At 43.8% G+C, this 18,849-nt stretch overlaps 1 protein-coding gene across 1 annotated transcript in view; it reads left to right on the top strand.

Moving 5' to 3' along the window:
* vwa2 (von Willebrand factor A domain containing 2) overlaps window positions 1–18,849 on the top strand; it is an 80,237-nt gene that overhangs the window by 44,011 nt on the left and 17,377 nt on the right. Inside the window, exons 9-12 of the mRNA XM_068002172.1 lie at window positions 1,352–1,407; window positions 4,641–4,748; window positions 12,031–12,609; window positions 14,913–15,464. Coding sequence (XP_067858273.1) covers window positions 1,352–1,407; window positions 4,641–4,748; window positions 12,031–12,609; window positions 14,913–15,464 — 1,295 coding nt within the window. The remainder of the gene's footprint in view (window positions 1–1,351; window positions 1,408–4,640; window positions 4,749–12,030; window positions 12,610–14,912; window positions 15,465–18,849) is intronic.

Below are 18,849 nucleotides of genomic sequence, written 5' to 3'. Positions count from 1 at the left end.
ATGCAATGACAAGAAAATAAGAGCTATAAAGCACTGAAACATGTAGTGTCATCTGAATACCGAGATTGATCCTGCTTAGGTATACAAAGTGGTCCAATGGCTACTGTCCTGCCAAACCCGAGCAGTGTGAGAGGAGAGTGGAACATTTGTTAGAGAAACCTGTAGAAAAAGAAATAGTTTTGAAATAATTAGCAGAACTTGAGATGGATAACTCGCAAGGTCCTTATGGCATGCACCCTAAACTGTTGAAAGAAGTCCGAGAGCAGATAATAGAGGCTCTGACCACAATTTTAAAATCCTCCTTCGATATGAAAATTGGGCAGGGCCTGGAGGGTAGACAATGTAACAAAAAGGGACTGCTGGATAAACGAGGTAACTATTAACCTGTTAGTCTAATGTCAGCTGTGGGCAAACTCTTATAATCCCTAATTCAAGATCAATTAGTGAGCAATTAGAGGTGCATGGGATAGTCATGACAGCCACAAAGGACTTGTTAAAGGCAAGTTCTGTTGAAGAAGTGACATATAGCGTGTAGATATAGAGAAACCAAAGATGTATATGCATTTTCAAATGGCATTCAATAAGGTCTCACATAGGCATATTAAAAAATTCAAAAGATCACAAGACTTATGGATGAGGAAGACCATTTGGCCCATCTTAATTCATTCATCAGAACAACACTGCATTCCCTCCATTACTGAACAACAAAGTCATAAATGTGTTTTTGTTGCAAAATCGACAATATAAATAGATTTAATAAAGGATCAAGTAAGGGCTAAGGGAACTAAGTTATAGTATGTTACAGCACAGGAGGAGGTCATTCAGCTCACGTGCCTGTGCCGGCTCTTTGAAGGAGCTATCCAATTAGTCCCACTCCTATCAGGATTATCTAAATCTCTTTTGAAAGTTACTTTAAATTTGCTCCCACCACCCTTTCAGGCAGTACATTCCAAATCATAACACCTCTCTGCGTTAAAAAAAAGTTTCCTCATGTCGCCTCTGGTTCTTTTGCCAATCACCTTAAATCTGTGTCCTCTGGTTACTGACCTTCTGCCACTGGAAACAGTTTCTCTTTTATTTACTCTGTCAAAACCATCCACGATTTTGAACACCTCTATCAAATCTCTTCTTACCCTTCTCTGCTCTAAGGTGAACAACCCCAGCTTCTCCAGTCTTTCCACATAACTGAAGACACTCATCCCTGGCACCATTCTAGTAAATCTCTTCTGCACCCTCATTGGAGGTGATTTCATAATATAATGAGGGTATTTGGATATTATTCCATAATATTTTACATTCTGTGCATGAAAATAACTTGATAGTGACTCACAGAAATTATATTTCTTTGCAGTTGGAAACGGTTTTATAAGACACATCTTGCCCGATGCTTCAGGACAACTTGCCCAGGTATGCATTGCTTAAATAAACATTCCTTACCTTTATATAAAGTGTAAACAACTATTCCTAATCTATAAAAGATGATAATTTTTCAGGTAAGGAAGCAATATCCTTTGACCTCTTTGGCCTCTCCATTCTCCTTCATTGCATCTCCTCTATTGGTCCACATCTGCAGAACTGTGCCCAAATGGTTCCATTCCTATTTGTCCCAATTTATAATCAGCATATCTCCAGCAATGGCTACTCTTATCATTCCCACATGGTCATCTTCAGAGTAATCCAAATGCCCTCTCTTCTTCCTTGTTTACATGTTGCCCCTTGGTAATGTTATCCATAGGCATATGGTCAGTTTCCATATGTATGCTGACAACACCCAGCCCTACTTCTCTACCATCATTCTTGACTCCATAACTATACGTCTTTGTTGTCGGACTGTTTTGCCAACATAAAGTCATGAATGAGCCAGAACGTTCTCTAACTGGGAAGACCAAAGCTGCTGCCTAAACCTCCATTGCCTCTGACTCCATCACCCTCCCCCGCTGCTCGCTCAGGCTGAACTAGTCAGTGCATGATCTTGATGTCCTACTCAATCTTGAGCTCAATTTCAAACTCCATACTTTAGCCATCACCAAGCCTGTTTACTCCCAGCTCCCCAATATTGCCCTTTACTCACCCCCACCACAGATGAAACCCTTATCCATGCTTTCAATATCTCCAAACTTGACTTCTGCAAAGCCCTTCTCGCCAGCCTCCTAAGCTCTACCCTACACAAACTCCAACTCATTCAAAACTCTACCACCCACATCCTGCTCCCCTTTCACTCCTATATTCACCAACTTCTGTTGGTTGTGAGGGTATCAAAGGATATGGAGAAAGGGTGGGTAAATAAATTGAGTTGAGGTACAGATCAGCCATGATCTAATAGAATGGTGGAACAGGCTCGAGGGGCTAAATGGGTTACTCCTGTTCGTTTGTTCCTCTCTCCCAAAACAAGGAATTCAAAATCCTCATCTTGAATTACAAATCCCTCTATGGCCTCGCTTCACCTCTGCCATTTGTTTCTTAGCCTGTGCACTTCAGCTCTCTGTTTCTGACCCCCTGTGCTTCTCCCTCCCACCATTGGTGACAGCCTTCAAATGCCACAGCATTACTTTTTAGAACTCCTTCCCTAAACACTTCTGCTTTGCTACTTCCCTCCCTGTTTTTAAAAGTCTTAACACCTATTTTTTTAATCATGCTTTCAGTCATCGCTCCTAACACCTAAACTACTGTCTACCATCTGTTTCTTCTCTGTTGACCATCTTGGGACATTTTCTACATTAGAGGCACTATGCAAATACAACTTGTTCTTTATTTTCTGGGTTATTAGTATCTTGCAGATTTGGGTTTCTTGGATTGATGTTAACAGTTTGTTCTTCTGTATATCTCACAGTCATACAGTTTTGGAACTTTGGATAATAGTTCCTGATTTCATTCTAAAATTACTTCATTGAAGATCTGAAGCAGTCTAGTGAGAAGAGAGCTACTTAAAAGTATCTTTGAACTTTCCTGCCAAATTGATAATCTGTTGTGGTAGTAAAGTGAACACTTGCAATTATATCATAAAAATATATAAATATTTATATTTAATATCTTTACTGTATTTGATTTTTATTTTCTAAAAATACATTATTTGAACACAAGATTCACAAACTCCATTGAGCCATCATTCAAAATTACTATCGCAATTCAGGGTTATTCAGAAAATACTGCTGTGCATTTTTAGAAAATAAAAATCAAATACAGTACAGATTAAAAGAAAATATTATTTATATATTTGTGAGATGCATAATTGCAAGGGCCCAATTTTTACTCACATGTTAGCCAGGTCACATTTTCAATGTTATTGTTTATGTTGAAGCAGTTTCCTTTTAATTAATTTAAATGTGATATAAAAGATAATTGTGGTAAAATCTTTTGATTAAGCACTATTGTATCTCCCATAGCGTTGCTGACAGTCATCTGGTTAATAAGGACAGGAGCATTATTCTATCTTAAAGTGCACCTGTGCGTAACTGGTCTGTCCTTTTAAAGCCATGAGGTCTAATTAGTGTAAATAAGCACAATCGTAAAGTAAAACTTGAAAAAAAGCCAAAAAAACCTCAGGTTCTTAAATTAGAATTAGTGATCTTCATCTATACCAGAAGATCTTTCAGCATTGCACATGGTAAGTTGAATAATTTATTGTTTTATAAGGACAGGGATGTTATACCATGTAATGTACAATGTATTATTCTGCCCCTGAGGTGCATCTGTGTCCTTTCAAAGTCTCAAAGTCTAATTGTTGTTAAGTAAAGAAGAGCATCAGGTGAATCAAAGTTTAATTGTCTGACCTCACGCTGCAGTTCCCTTGTCAATCAGGCTGCAGGTTAGAATCAGGATAAAATGTCTAGCTTTCTTTTTTTAAGTTTCTGGAAAAGAAAAGGCTGAGAGATGACCTGATAGAGGTCTTTAAAATTATGAAGGGGTTTGATAGGGTAGATGTAGAGAAGATGTTTCCACTTGTGGGGGGAGTCCAAAACTAGAGGCCATAAATATAAGATAGTCACTAATAAATCCAATAAGGAATTCAGGAGAAACTTTCTTACTCAGAGAGTGGTGAGAATGTGGAACTTGCTACCACATGGAGTGGCTGAGGCAAATAGCTTTAATGCATTTAAAGGGAAGCTAGATAAGTACATGAGGGAGAAAGGAATAGAAAGATATGTTAATAGGGTGAGATGAAGGGGGGAGGGAGGAGGCTTGTGTGGAGCATAAACACCGGCATAGACCAGTTGGGCCGAATGGCCTGTTTCTGTGCTGTAAATACTCTGTAATACTATGTAAGTGAGATTGTTCAAAATATTTTAAAAGTTATAGGCCACAGACATTCTGGGGGTGATTTTAAACCCCAAGAACGGGTGGGTTGGGGGCGGGTGGGAGTTGAAAATAGTTGTTTTTTGGGTCACGACCGCAACCTGGCTTTATTTCCGGGTTTAATGTCGGCACGGAAAAGTACAGGCTTCCCACTGGGAGTGCAAAGTCCAAAAACAATAGATAGATTTTCTGAGATGTCTTTTATTTATCGTGGGCTCGTACAATTAGTTATTTATGGATATTCATCAACTATTTCCATTGATTTCTTTTCAAAGAAATCACTTTATTGTTAAGATTTTCACCAATGCTATCCATTATTAACAATGTTCATTTAAAACCCTTAATAGATCCCTGTGATTCACAGCCCTGTCAGTATGGAGGCACTTGTATCTCAGAAGACTTTGAAAAGTACCACTGTGTCTGCCCTGTAGCATTTGGAGGAAATTTTACTTGTGGTAAATCTTTTTTACATTTATTTTGATATTTTCACTAAATATGTGTGTAGATATTTTCAGGCTGTTCTCTTGCTGTGCCTGTTTCTTAAATCCATGCTTCATTCAGTCTGTTTGTCAACACTGTTGATACTGTACGCATCATACAAATCTGAATCAATTGAACTGGCACCCAGCAAGTTTTTGTTTGAAATAGTCAGTTCTACATAAACCCTCAGTTGATCCATCATTGTTTGAGCAAACACCTGAGTGCTGCTAACTGTGTATCTAGTTTACAACGCGGGGATTGTACTTTGAACAAGCCTTACGTACCAGGGGTGACTGAGAATAGCATATTGGAATTCCTATATTGGTATTCATTTAGAAAAATTAAAGCTCTGCAGAATTTCTGAAGCATGAAATATTATTAAAATTTCAAATCATGATGGAAGTATTACATTTTCCCCAATTATTCTTGCCTTTAAAGGGGCATGCCATGCCATGGAAGTTACTAATAATGGTGGCACTACTTAACATGGCAGCAGGTTGTGAACCAGCAGCTGTGTTTTAGTATCACAGTACATTTGGATAACCTTTTTATATAGATGCGGATAGAACAGTTTAAACTCAGCAAAGGTATCAATATTGTAAAAATCCTGGGAAGTCACATGCCATGTTGGATACTATAAAACAGCCAGTTTGTTTACATCAGACATTATCTGCTTTGCTATTGATTTCAGTGGGATGAAAATCAGGCGGATTCTATAATGGGCGGGCGATTCGCTCCGCCAGTTACTGCCCAAGCAGTGAACGTAAATATTATCCCCACTGAGTGGTTACTAGGTACTTCCTGTAAGGAGGACATGGGAATTGGTGGGTGGATCATTCTAGAATGCAGTCATACATATTCCTAGCGACCAGCTTAAGACTAGCATTGACACCAGTTTATGAGGAGGACAGTTGCCTGCCCTCTCAGTCAGGGAATGGTGCCTGGCTTGTAAAGGCTTATTACTGCAATGCCCCTGGCAATCAATGAGTGTCTGTAATAGACTGGTAACAAAGGTAACCCCAGATGTAAATGAAATTCAGTAAATTATCTCAAAAATTACAAATTACGTTCAAACTTCAGATAATCCTTTCATCAGGAGCAGAGTTACTGTTCATTATTATTACTGGTATCCGACTTAAAAACCACTGCATCAGCAGCCATAGTTCATGCAGAGAAGGAGTGGTCCTTAGATTATCACCAGATTAGCACAGCGAAATGGTCTAATATATCAATAGGAAATGTGCATGAGAGGTCATTTTCTGATTTCCATTTAAATGAATGGTCTGCTGCTCATGCCTGAATTTTTTTTATTCATTCATAGGATGTGGGCGTCGCTGGCGAGGCCAGCATTTATTGCCCATCCCTAATTGCCCTTGAGAAGGTGGTGGTGAGCCACCTTCTTGAACCGCTGCAGTCCGTGTGGTGAAGGTTCTCCCACCTTGCTGTTAGGAAGGGAGTTCCAGGATTTTGATCCAGCGACGATGAAGGAACGGCGATATATTTCCAAGTCGGGATGGTGTGTGACATGGAGGGGAACGTGCAGGTGGTGTTGTTCCCATGTGGCTGCTGCCCTTGTCCATCTAGGTGATAGAGGTCGCGGATTTGGGAGGTGCTGTCGAAGAAGCCTTGGCGAGTTGCTGCGGTGCATCCTGTAGATGGTACACACTGCAGCCACAGTGCGCCGGTGGTGAAGGGAGTGAATGTTTAGGGTGGTGGCTGGGGTGCCAATCAAGAGGGCTGCTTTGTCCTGGATGGTGTCGAGCTTCTTGAGTGTTGTTGGAGCTGCACTCATCCAGGCAAGTGGAGAGTATTCCATCACACTCCTGACTTGTGCCTTGTAGATGGTGGAAAGGCTTTGGGGAGTCAGGAGGTGAGTCACTCGCCGCAGAATACCCAGCCTCTGACCTGCTCTTGTAGCCACAGTATTTATATGGCTGGTCCACTTAAGCTTCTGGTCAATGGTGACCTCCAGGATGTTGATGGTGGGGGATTCAGTGATGGTAATGCCGTTGAATGTCAAGGGGAGGCAGTTAGACTCTCTCTGGTTGGAGATGGTCATTGCCTGACACTTGTCTGGCGCAAATGTTACTTGCCACTTATGAGCCCAAGCCTGGATGTTGTCCAGGTCTTGCTGCATGCGGGCTCGGTCTGCTTCATTATTTGAGGGGTTGCGAATGGAACTGAACACTGTGCAATCATCAGCGAACATCCCCATTTCTGACCTTATGATGGAGGGAAGGTCATTGATGAAGCAGCTGAAGATGGTTGGGCCTAGGACACTGCCCTGAGGAACTCCTGCAGCAATGTCCTGGGGCTGAGATGATTGGCCTCCAACAACCACTACCATCTTCCTTTGTGTTAGGTATGGCTCCAGCCACTGGAGAGTTTTCCCCCTGATTCCCATTGACTTTAATTTTACTAGGGCTCCTTGATGCCACATTTAGTCAAATGCTGCCTTGATGTCAAGGGCAGTCACTCTCACCTAACCCCGGGAATTCAGCTCTTTTGTCCATGTTTGGACCAAGGCTGTAATGAGGTCTGGAGCCGAGTGGTCCTGGCGGAACCCAAATTGAGCATCGGTGAGCAGGTTATTGGTGAGTAAGGGCCGCTTAATAGCACTGTCGACGATACCTTCCATCACTTTGCTGATGATTGAGAGTAGACAGATGGGGCGGGAATTGGCCGGATTGGATTTGTCCTGCTTTTTGTGGACAGGACATACCTGGGCAATTTTCCACATTGTCGGGTAGATGCCAGTGTTATAGCTGTACTGGAACAGCTTGGCTCGAGGCGCAGCTATTCTGGAGCACAAGACTTCACCACTACAGCGGGGATGTTGTCGGGGCCCATAGCCTTTGCTGTATCCAGTGCACTCAGACGTTTCTTGATATCACGTGGAGTGGATCGAATTGGCTGAAGTCTAGCTGCTGTGATGGTGGGGATATCGGGAGGAGGCCGAGATGGATCATCCACTCGGCACTTCTGGCTCAAGATGGTTGTAAACGCTTCAGCCTTGTCTTTTGCATTCACATGCTGGACTCTGCCATCATTGAGGATGGGGATGTTTACAGAGCCTCCTCCTCCCGTTAGTTGTTTAATTGTCCACCACCATTCATGACTGGATGTGGCAGGACTGCAGAGCTTTGATCTGATCTGTTGGTTGTGGAATCGCTTTGCTCTGTCTATCACATGTTGATTCCGCTGTTTAGCATGCATGTAATCCTGAGTTGTAGCTTCAACAGGTTGGCACCATTTTTAGGTACGCCTGGTGCTGCTCCTGGCATGCTCTTCTACACTCCTCATTGAACCAGGGTTGATCCCCTGGCTTGTTGGTAATGGTAGAGTGAGGAATATGCCGGGCCATGAGGTTACAGATTGTGCTGGAATACAATTCTGGTGCTGCTGATGGCCCAGAGTGCCTCACAGAGGCCCAGTTTTGAGCTGCTAGATCTGTTCTGAATCTATCCCATTTAGCACCACACAACACATTGGATGGTATCCTCAGTGCGAAGATGGGACTTCGTCTCCACGAGGACTGTGCAGTGGTCACTCCTACCAATACTGTCATGGACAGATGCATTTGCGACAGGTAGATTGGTGAGGACAAGTTCAAGTAAGTTTTTCCCTCGTGTTGGTTCGCTCACCACCTGCCGCAGGCCCAGTCTGGCAGTTATGTCCTTCAAGACTCGGCCAGCTCGGTCAGTTGAGCCACTCTTGGTGACGGACATTCAAGTCCCCCACCCAGAGTACATTCAACATGCACTACCAATGGATAATGGCAGGAAACAACCACTTGTGTCATCAGTTTAGTAACGGGCCATGTACTATTGACTGCCACTAGACCGACTTGTTTTCTGTATGGTTTAGAGAAATCCTTAGCCAAGTGTGATCCTTATCCAAGCACAGCATTTCTTGGCAAACAAGTTCAATATTTCATCAGCATTCATCTGTACTTACTGACTTATCACCTGCATCTGTTTAACTAGCACCAGCTTGTCTTATCTGCTTATCTACTGGTATCTAACTGTCCCCTGCCTGTATGTCTGCCAGCTGAATGCTGAACAATGTATGGTCTGATACCATTATTTCAGCACAGTCACAGGAGCAATGCTAGTTAGAAAACAATGATCACATTAACCTTTTGAGGGCAGGTTTCTTTTTTTAAGAAGTACAAGTTTATAATGTTTTTCTTTTCAGCTATCAATCATTTACGTACTGATCTTATTAACTTTAAAAATTGACATTTCTGTTTTCAAAACGTCCGCATTATTTCTCTGACTAAATATTATGAAGCGAAACTACAGTAATGGACAAGACTGCAGGACAGTCAATAATCTGACACTGAACCCCTACAAGTTGGATGTGGGAGTCAGAATGAACTCTTTCATAATCCTACATCTAACTGTGATGAAAAGTCCAGGAAAACATTGGAAAATCCAGTTTTAAAAAGATTAAAATGTAGATCGACTTTGACAGAAGTAGTATAAATATATTGGATACACATGCACTATTCTAACAATTGTACTTTTATATTAGAAGAGTGTCATGTAATATAATATTCTGTTTGTGGTTGTTCCAGGATACTGCTGATGATGTTGACTATGATGGCTAGTTCACCTGAGTATTACATTTTTCATAGTTTGGATTGATTAGGGAAAGCCAGCACGGATTTGCTAAAGGCAAATCATGTTTAACTAACCTGATGGAGTTTTTTGATGAGGCAACAGAGAGGGTAGATGAGGGCAATGCAGTTGATGTGTATATAGACTTTCAAAAGGCGTTTGATGAAGTACCGCATGGTAGGCTTGTCATCAAGATTGTGGCCCATGGAATAAAGGGGGCAGTAGCAACATGGATACAGAATTGGCTAAGTGACAGGAAACAGAGAGTAGTGGTGAATGGTTGTTTTTTGGACTGGAGGGAGGTGTACAGTGGTGTTCCCCAGTGTCAGTGCTGGGACCACTGCTTTTCTTGATATATATTAATGACATGCACTTGGGTGTACAGGGCACAATTTCAAAATTTGCAGATGACATGAAACTTGGAAGGGTAGTGCACACTGAGGAGGATAGTGATAGACTTCAAGAGGATATAGCCAGGTTGGTGGCATGGGTGGACATGTGGCAGATGAAATTTAACACAGAAAAATGTGAAGTGATACATTTCGGTAGGAAGAACGAGGAGAGGCAATATAAACTAGAGGGCACAACTCTAAAAGGGATACAGGAACAGGGAGAGCTGGGGGTATATGTGCACAAATCGTTGAAGGTGGCAGGGCAAGTTGAGAAAGCCGTTAAAAAAGCATACGGGATTCTAGGCGTATAAATAGAGGCATAGAGTACAAAAGTAAGGAAGTCATGATGAACCTTTATAAAACACCGGTTCGGCACAACTGGAATATTGTGTCCAGTTCCGGGCACCGCACTTTAGTAGAGATGCAAAGGCCTTAGAGAGGGTGCAGAAGAGATTTACTAGAATGATTCCAGGGATGAGGGACTTTAGTTACGTGGATAGACTGGAGAAACTGGGGTTGTTCACCTTGGAACAGAGAATGTTGCAAGGAGATTTGATTGAGGTATTCAAAATCATGAAGGGTCTAGACAGAGTAGATAGAGAGAAACTGTTCCCATTGGCGGAAGGATCAAGAACCTGAGGGCATAGGTTTAAGGTGATTGGCGAAAGAACCAAAGGTGACATGAAGAAAAACTTTTTTACACAGCGAGTGGTTAGGATCCGGAATGCACTGCCTGAGGTGATGTTGGAGGCAGATTCAACCATGGCCTTCAAAAGGGAACTGGATATGTAGTTGAAAGGAAAGAAATTTCAGGGCTATGGGGATTTTTTTTTATTCAGTCATGGGATGTGGACGTCGCTGGCGAGGCCGGCATTTATTGCCCATCCCTAATTGCCCTTGAGAAGGTGGTGGTGAGCTGCTGCCTTGAACCGCTGCAGTCCGTGTGGTGACGGTTCTCCCACAGTGCTGTTAGGAAGGGAGTTCCAGGACTCTGACCCAGCGACGATGAAGGAACGGCGATATATTTCCAAGTCAGGATGGTGTGTGACTTGGAGGGGAACGTGCAGGTGGTGGTGTTCCTAAGTGCCTGCTGCCCTTGTCCTTCTAGGAGGTAGAGGTCATGGGTTTGGGAGGTGCTGTTGAAGAAGCCTTGGCGAGTTGCTGCAGTGCACCCTGTGGATGGTACACACTTCAGCCACTGTGCGCCGGTGGTGAAGGGTGTGAATGTTTAGGGTGGTGGATGGGGTGCCAATCAAGCGGGCTGCTTTGTCCTGGATAGTGTCGAGCTTCTTGAGTGTTGTTGGAGCTGCACTCATCCAAGCAAGTGGAGAGTATTCCATCACACTCTTGACTTGTGCCTTGTAGATGGTGGAAAGGCTTTGGGGAGTCAGGAGGTGAGTCACTCGCCGCAGAATACCCAGCCTCTGACCAGCTCTTTTAGCCACAGTATTTATATGGCTGGTCCAGTTAAGTTTCTGGTCAATGATGACCCCCAGGATGTTGATGGTGGGGGATTCGGCGATGGTAATGCCATTGAATGTCAAGGGGAGGTGGTTAGACTCTCTCTGGTTGGAGATGGTCATTGCCTGACACTTGTCTGGCGTGAATGTTACTTGCCACTTATGAGCCCAAGCCTGGATGTTGTCCAGGTCTTGCTGCATGCGGGCTCGGTCTGCTTCATTATTTGAGGGGTTGCGAATGGAACTGAACACTGTGCAATCATCAGCGAACATCCCCATTTCTGACCTTATGATGGAGGGAAGGTCATTGATGAAGCAGCTGAAGATGGTTGGGCCTAGGACACTGCCTTGAGGAACTCCTGCAGCAATGTCCTGGGGCTGAGATGATTGGCCTCCAACAACCACTACCATCTTCCTTTGTGCTTGGTATGACTCCAGCCACTGGAGAGTTTTCCCCCTGATTCCCATTGACTTCAATTTTACTAGGGCTCCTTGGTGCCACATTTAGTCAAATGCTGCCTTGATGTCAAGGACAGTTACTCTCACCTCACCTCTGGTGGGGGAGTGGGACTAGCTGGATTGCTCTTGTATTGAGCCGGCACTCGATGGGCCAAATGGCCTCCTTCCATGCTGTAACCTTTCTATGATTCTATGATAGTTTCACTAGCGTGAAAAATCACCTTTGGGAATGTACAGAAAATATCAATGGTGTTCATAGACTGAATTAAAGCTTCACCCAGCATGGTACTTCTACTTAACTGTTCTATTCTTTTAATTTAACAGCTCCACAGCAAGGCCTCGACTGCAGTGTGGATCTCTTGCTGCTAATTGATAGCTCTTCCAAAACAACCCTTGAAGGATTTCTTCAGTACAAAGCATTTGTGAAACGTTTTCTCCAGGCTGTGCTGACTGCAGACAGTCGAGTCAGTGTTGGAGTGGCGCAGTTCAGTGATGGCGTCCAAATGGAACTGTCAGTGGGACAGTACAGGGATTTATCGGACATTGTTAGAAAGATCGACTCAATGCTTTTCAGAGGAGGCAGCACAAACACTGGCAAGGCTCTGCGTTACCTTACCCAGTTTGGGTTTAAAACTGGATCGACATTTACCGATGTTCAGAAAGACCTTCCCCATGTTTTAGTTCTGCTAACTGACTCAAGAGCAGAAGATTCAGTTGCTGAATCAGCCAAGTATGCCAGAGAGCGAGAGGTCTTCCTTCTTGCAATTGGCAGTCAGGGTCTACAGTCTGAACTGGATGGAATTACAGGAAATCCACAGCGTACTGTCACATATTCGAATCCCCAGAACCTCTTCAATAAGATTCCTGAGCTCAGAACAAAAATCTGCAGCATTGATAATCAAGGTAAGTACACTTCCCTAAATTTGTCCTTCACTTTTTGTCTTGTCTGATAGCAGCACAATAACATAGAACATGGGTACACAGATATGTTGTAGCATGGACTCAACGTATGAAAAATCAGTCCTACACGTGATAAATTACTATACATCTAAGTTGTTAGGTGGAAGCATCAAGTGGAGGCGGTGTTTCTCTGCAGGGAAGGAGGAAGACCTAGGGTACATCTGGTGGGTACAGAGCTGTACTGACAGAACCCAAGGAGCTGGTCTTCTGCCTATCCTGAAAGCCAGGGAATAATGCATGGTACAGAGAATCTGACAAGAGAGGACTTTAAGAAAAAAAAAATTACCGCTTTTAATCAAAACTGCAGAATTAACTGCTTTCTATTTTACATTAGATAGTATACATATCCACTTTGTAGATAGTAAAAGCTGAAAATTTTGACTCTTTTGAACATGCAACCATCATCAACATTTTAGAGACCCTTAACACTCTGCATAATACACACTTTTTGATTTATATCTCTGCACCTTGTCTCTATCAGACATAATATGCAATCTGTCAGACAAAACATACAATCCTTTGTAGCACCCACATTGGTAGAAAATGCCAGGAATGCTCTTCACAGTTTTTGTTATTAACCCCAAACAGAACATTAAAGCTATATAGTGTTACAAACGTCCTGGGGAAAGAACCAATCTGTTTTTAACAAGTGGGATTGAGCACAAAAGTTGCCCTTTGTAACCCCCTTCTCAAACAAAACATGCTTGACCCTTCTACCTTTGCCAAATACCAGTCCAACTCCAACATTTTTTTTCTCTCCAAGGCCCTTGTACATGTCATCACCTCCCATCTCTCCCAGAATTCCCTCTCTAAATCCCTCCAGTTTGCCTTCTGACCTCCTCACATCACCAAAACAGACCTAACAGTCACAAACAATATCCTGTGCAACTGTGACTGTGATGCTTATCTCAACTCATCCTCCTCAGCCTCCTCCGCAGCATTTTACATGAGTGATTACACCATCCTCCTCCAACATTTCTCCCCTGTCATCCAGCTTCGTAGGGCTATCCTCATATAATTCTACTCCTATCAACCGAAATGTAGCTAGTGCACCTCCAGAAAAAGTTATCTAGCCCTTCCACCCCCGCCCACCAAACAGCACCCCGCACCATCACCTCCAGAGATCCGTCCTTGGCCCCCTCCTCTTCCTCGTCTCCACGCTGATCCTTGGTGACATCAGCTATAGACATGGGGTTAGTATGCCTTGATCCCTCAAATGCCTCTGTGTTGGTCAGATTGCTTGTCCAGTATCCAATCTTGGATGAATCACAACTTCCTCCATCTCAAAATTGGAAAAACAAAGCCATCGTCTTCAGGCCCCACAATAAACTCTGCTTCCTTACCACCGATTCTTTCCCCTTCCCCGGGCACCATCTCAAGTTCAACCAGATGGTTTGCAACCTCAGGGTTCTGTTTGACCCCGAGCTTAGTTTCAGATGCCATATCCTGTCCATGACAGACCGCCTGCTTTCATCTTCTCAACATTGTTTGCCTCCATCCCACCTCTGCTCCATCGTCATTGAAACCTACATGCATGTCATCATTGCCTCCAGACTTTACTCTGCCAATGTTGTCCTTTCTGGCCTTCCACCTAATACCATTCATGATCACAACTTGTGGAAAACTCTGTTAAATGCATCCTGTCCCACTTACCCCTGTCCTCGTTTACCTGCAATGGCTCCCCATTCTCCAGTGGCTAAATTTAAAATCCTTGCCTTTGTCTTTAAACCACTCCAAGGCCTCATCCCACCCTATTTTTGCAATCTCTTCCAACTCTGTATCCCTCCCCAAACTCTCAATTCCACTGACTCTGGGTTTTTGTGCATCACTCCTCCTTTCATTCCACCATAGGTGGCAAAGCCTTCAGCCAGTTGGATCCTACTCTCTGGAATTAATTCCCCAAATATCTCTGCCTCCATCCCCTCCTTTAAAAAAAAATCTTTTCAAAATCCACCGCTTTGACAAAGCCTTTGGTTACACCTCCTAACCGTTTCCTTCCTGGCTTGATGTTTGTTTTCCCTATACCTATCTGTGAAGTGTCTTAGGACATTCTTTACATTAAAGGTACTGAATAATGCAAGATAATGTTATTGTCCAAATCTATACATAAATGGGAACAGGTGACCAATTCTCTCCAGTGCTTTGCACTCGCTTCTTGTTTTCTTTCCTTTGGAATGGGATGGTCAGTGGAAACCATTACCTTGGTGTGAATTTTTAATTCTGTATTTATCTCTGTCTCTGTGCAGGATGCTTGTCCCAGCCTCTAGATCTGGTCTTTGCTTTGGATGCATCTGCTGGCGTTGGGAAGGACAACTTTGATAAGGTGAAAGATTTTATGAAAAGTATCATCATGCAGTTTGAAATCAATCGTGATGTTACCCAAGTTGGCCTTGTGATTTACAGCAGCAGATCTAGGACAATTTTTGGCCTTGATGCTTTTGATTCAGGTACTAATCTTCAGAAGGCAATTAGCTTGGCCCCTTATTTTGGCGGAACTGCTTCCACTGGCAGTGTTCTCCTTCACATTTATGATGACGTCATGAGTATCCGACAAGGAGCCCGACCTGGTGTGAACAAAGTGGTTGTGGTGCTTACAGATGGGGCAAGCACTGATGATGCAGCAGTTCCTGCACAGACCCTGAGGAATAATGGCATCACAGTTTTTGCTATCGGAATTGGTGACGCGCAGAAGGTATCATTACTAAGGATCGCTGGTTCGGCTAATTACATGATAACTGTGCCATCCTATGAAGATTTGAAATATTTTGAAGACATTGTCGTTCACCGAGTGTGTGAAGGTAATTGTATGCATCTTATTGAAAGCATTTCCAGGATGTATTTTTTTTAATATTCCTTTGGACTTTAAATTCACAATTGTTATATAAAGTCAGACTCTGAACTAGGTGCAGAAAAGTTAGCTTTGAGAAGGAAGTGAGCCCAACCTGTGTCAGAGAAAAGTTCCAGGAAAGTTTTTGATCTGATCTCATTGTGAGCTGATTGGCGCAATGGTAGGACCCCTACAATTGGCCTCAAGGTGTTTGGGATTAGGGAGGAGAAAAATTGGGCAGGATTCTCACTGTTAGATCACAATCCAGTGACTCCTGCTGTAAGTGTGCATGTGTGGACAATGGATGACCAGAATACTAGGTTTAGCTTTGATGTCGTCCGACTGTCCCCGCCCCCCCAACCCCAACAGTTGGATTGCCCACTGATGCTCATTGTCAAGGTGCACACATGAATAATGATCACTTGGGCAAGGTACTGGAGGGCACCTGGCACCCATGGCAATGTACCCCAGCAAGAGATCAATGCCTTCAGTAGAGATGGGAAGGGAAAGAAATGAGAGAAAATTGGCAGTAATGAACATGTTTTACAGGAGACCATTGGAATAGTCAAGTCTGGAGGTGTTTTTACATAGCAGTTCAATTTTTAACCTTTAGACTATCAGGAACTCCAGAGAATTACAGGCTTACTGGGTGAGCCAAGTTTTAATTGGAGCTCACACATGGTAACACTAAAACAAACAGTAATGTTACAGTACAACAAACATATTAACATCATGCAGACATTTGGCGGCTTTACAACCAGAATGATAACTCTATCATACTAAAAACAAATGCGTTAAAAAAAAGTAGAAAGTTTAAAACACTTCTCTTCGCCCATCTTCATTTTTATTCCCCATTCTTTCCAGCTTTCATTTTTATTCTTTAGTTTTTCTTTAATTCTAATTAATATACCCAATTTTAATATACCCAATTTTAACTCATCCCCACTAGAACATAAGAAATCTAAGTCATTAATATAGACTGTAAATAGCTGAGGCCCAAGCACCGATCCTTGCGGCACCCCACTAGTTACAGCCTGCCAACCTGAGAATGACCCGTTTATTCCTACTCTCTGTTTTCTGTCCTTTAACCAATCCTCTATCCATGCTAATATATTACCCCCAACCCCATGAGCCCTTACTTTGTGTAACAACCTTTTACGTGGCATCTTATTGAATGCCTTTTGAAAATCCAAATATACTACATCCACTACGTTCCCCTTTAACTTCCCTGCTAGTTACATCCTCAGAAAACTACTTTATCTCTTTTCTTCCCCTTGATTTTCTTTTCATCATTTCACAACCAACATTTCTCTGTCACTTCACTGTCATGTCCTTCTGCAGTCCCAAGTTTTCTCTCCTTCCACTCTTTTTTTTGGCCATTTGCAGTCTATCCAGCACCCTGCTACTTTGTCTCTTCCTCAGCAGCGATGTCCGAAGGTACAGAAATCAACAATGCATACACAGCCAGGCATCAAGTTATAACAAACAAAGTTAAAGAAATCAGTAGACTACAGACAACACTCAAAAATGTGAGGTAACTTATCATCAATACAGATATGTCAAACACAGAGACAAGGGGCTTGATTTTCGGATCTCCGAGCCGGCGGGTTCGTAGCGGGGGGGCTCCGAAAATCGGGGATTCCCGAAGCGGGTCCGGAGCCCTTTCCTGAGGATCACTATGAAGACCCACAACTGATGCCACCCATTGTGTCACTGCAGAGTGGGTGTAGGTGTATTTGCAGGGCTCTTTTGTGCAGATGCCACTTAAGGTAATTATTTTGATACTTCAGGTCATTAGCAGACCTGATTGACATGATATTTTAGGAGGGGTGGGATTTTCACCTCAACTGAGACTGTTTCCTGTACTGGGGGAAACACTCCCAGTTGAAATGGACGTGTTGCAGCCATCAGCCTGTGGCAGCTGCAAAGGTCCAGTTGAAATGGACGTGTTGCAGCCATCAGCCTGTGGCAGCTGCAAAGGTCCATTTGACAGGTTGGGTGGGGGGAGACCCTCACTCATTGCAGGAGGCCACTCTATCACTTTGGACAAAGTTTGGCCTCCACCACCCTCCTCCTAACAATAAAATTCGCAAACTTGCACACTTACCCCGGTGTGCAGACACATTTACCTACCTTGCGGACCCACTCAAACGTACATCTTCCGGATGGGGGCCGCCGTAGCTGCAGTCATGACCTCCTCGGAGGACAAACAGCATCAACAGCCTCGCCATCCACGCCGTCCGCCTCTGACACGTGGAGCTCCACAAAACAGTGCTGTGACACATCCACCTGCACAGCAGGAGGGAGATGCGTCGCAGAAGGCACCTACCCTCGCCACAGTTCTACAGACCGAGGCTCAGCTTCCTGGACCTCTCTGAGCAGCAGTGCATAGGGAGGCTCAGAGTCACTCGACATGTAGTCGTGGACATCTGCAGCCTCCTTCATGCCGAGCTGCTCCCGGCTGGCCTGAGCACCATCTTCTTACCTGTCGCTGTCAAAGTCACCACTGCCCTCAACAACTTCTCCTTCGCATCCTTCCAGGGTGTCACCGGGGACATCGCCGACGTCTCTCAGTTGTCTGCACAAAAGAGCCCTGCAAATACACCTACACCCACTCTGCAGTGACACAATGGGTGGCATCAGTTGTGGGTCTTCATTGTGATCCTCAGGAAAGGGCATTATTGCATAAACCAGATAAGATTTGCAAAGACGTGGCAGTAGTGGTGACAATGTAATATGTAATGTGTGTTGATCAGAAATCAAATATAAGTAAAAACCATGCCAAACCCTCAAATACCCTTGTGCATCCCCTTCATGCTCACGACACGTTTGCCTTACGCTTCCTACTGCACATATGTGATGCATGCCCTGTGGCTGCAGCACAGGTAGTGGCAGGTTGAGTGAGGCTGACCGTGAAAGAGATGCATGAGAGGGTGAGATGAGATAGAGCCATGAGATTGTATGAGGATTGGGTTGCGTGGTAGTGGTGGAATGAGTACTGGCGAGGTGAGTAAGTGCAGGTAAGATGAGGATGAGGTTTGAGTGGGTGTGAGGAGTGATGTGATAGAGTTGTGTTGGCAGTGCAGAAGGAGATGTGGGGTGGGGGCAGTGATGTGGCAGACGGAGTGTAGGGAAATGAGTAAGTGTACTCACTTTGGCTGACCTACTTAGGTCATTGAAGCGCCTCCTGCACTGTATGCAGGTGTGCGATATGTCGGTGGTGCTGGTGACCTCCTCTCCCACCTCGAGCCAGGCCGCCATGGTGGCAGAGGCAGGCCACTTCCTCACGTCCGCCAGGGAGAAGATCTCTTTCCTTCCCCCTCCTCCTCACCCCATCCAGTAAGACCTCGAGTGAG

This window comes from Heptranchias perlo, chromosome 21 (genome assembly GCF_035084215.1).
Source record: "Heptranchias perlo isolate sHepPer1 chromosome 21, sHepPer1.hap1, whole genome shotgun sequence".
NCBI classification, from domain to species: domain Eukaryota; kingdom Metazoa; phylum Chordata; class Chondrichthyes; order Hexanchiformes; family Hexanchidae; genus Heptranchias; species Heptranchias perlo.
Note: the sequence above shows the minus strand (reverse complement) of the source record. Positions and strands in the feature narration are given on the sequence as shown.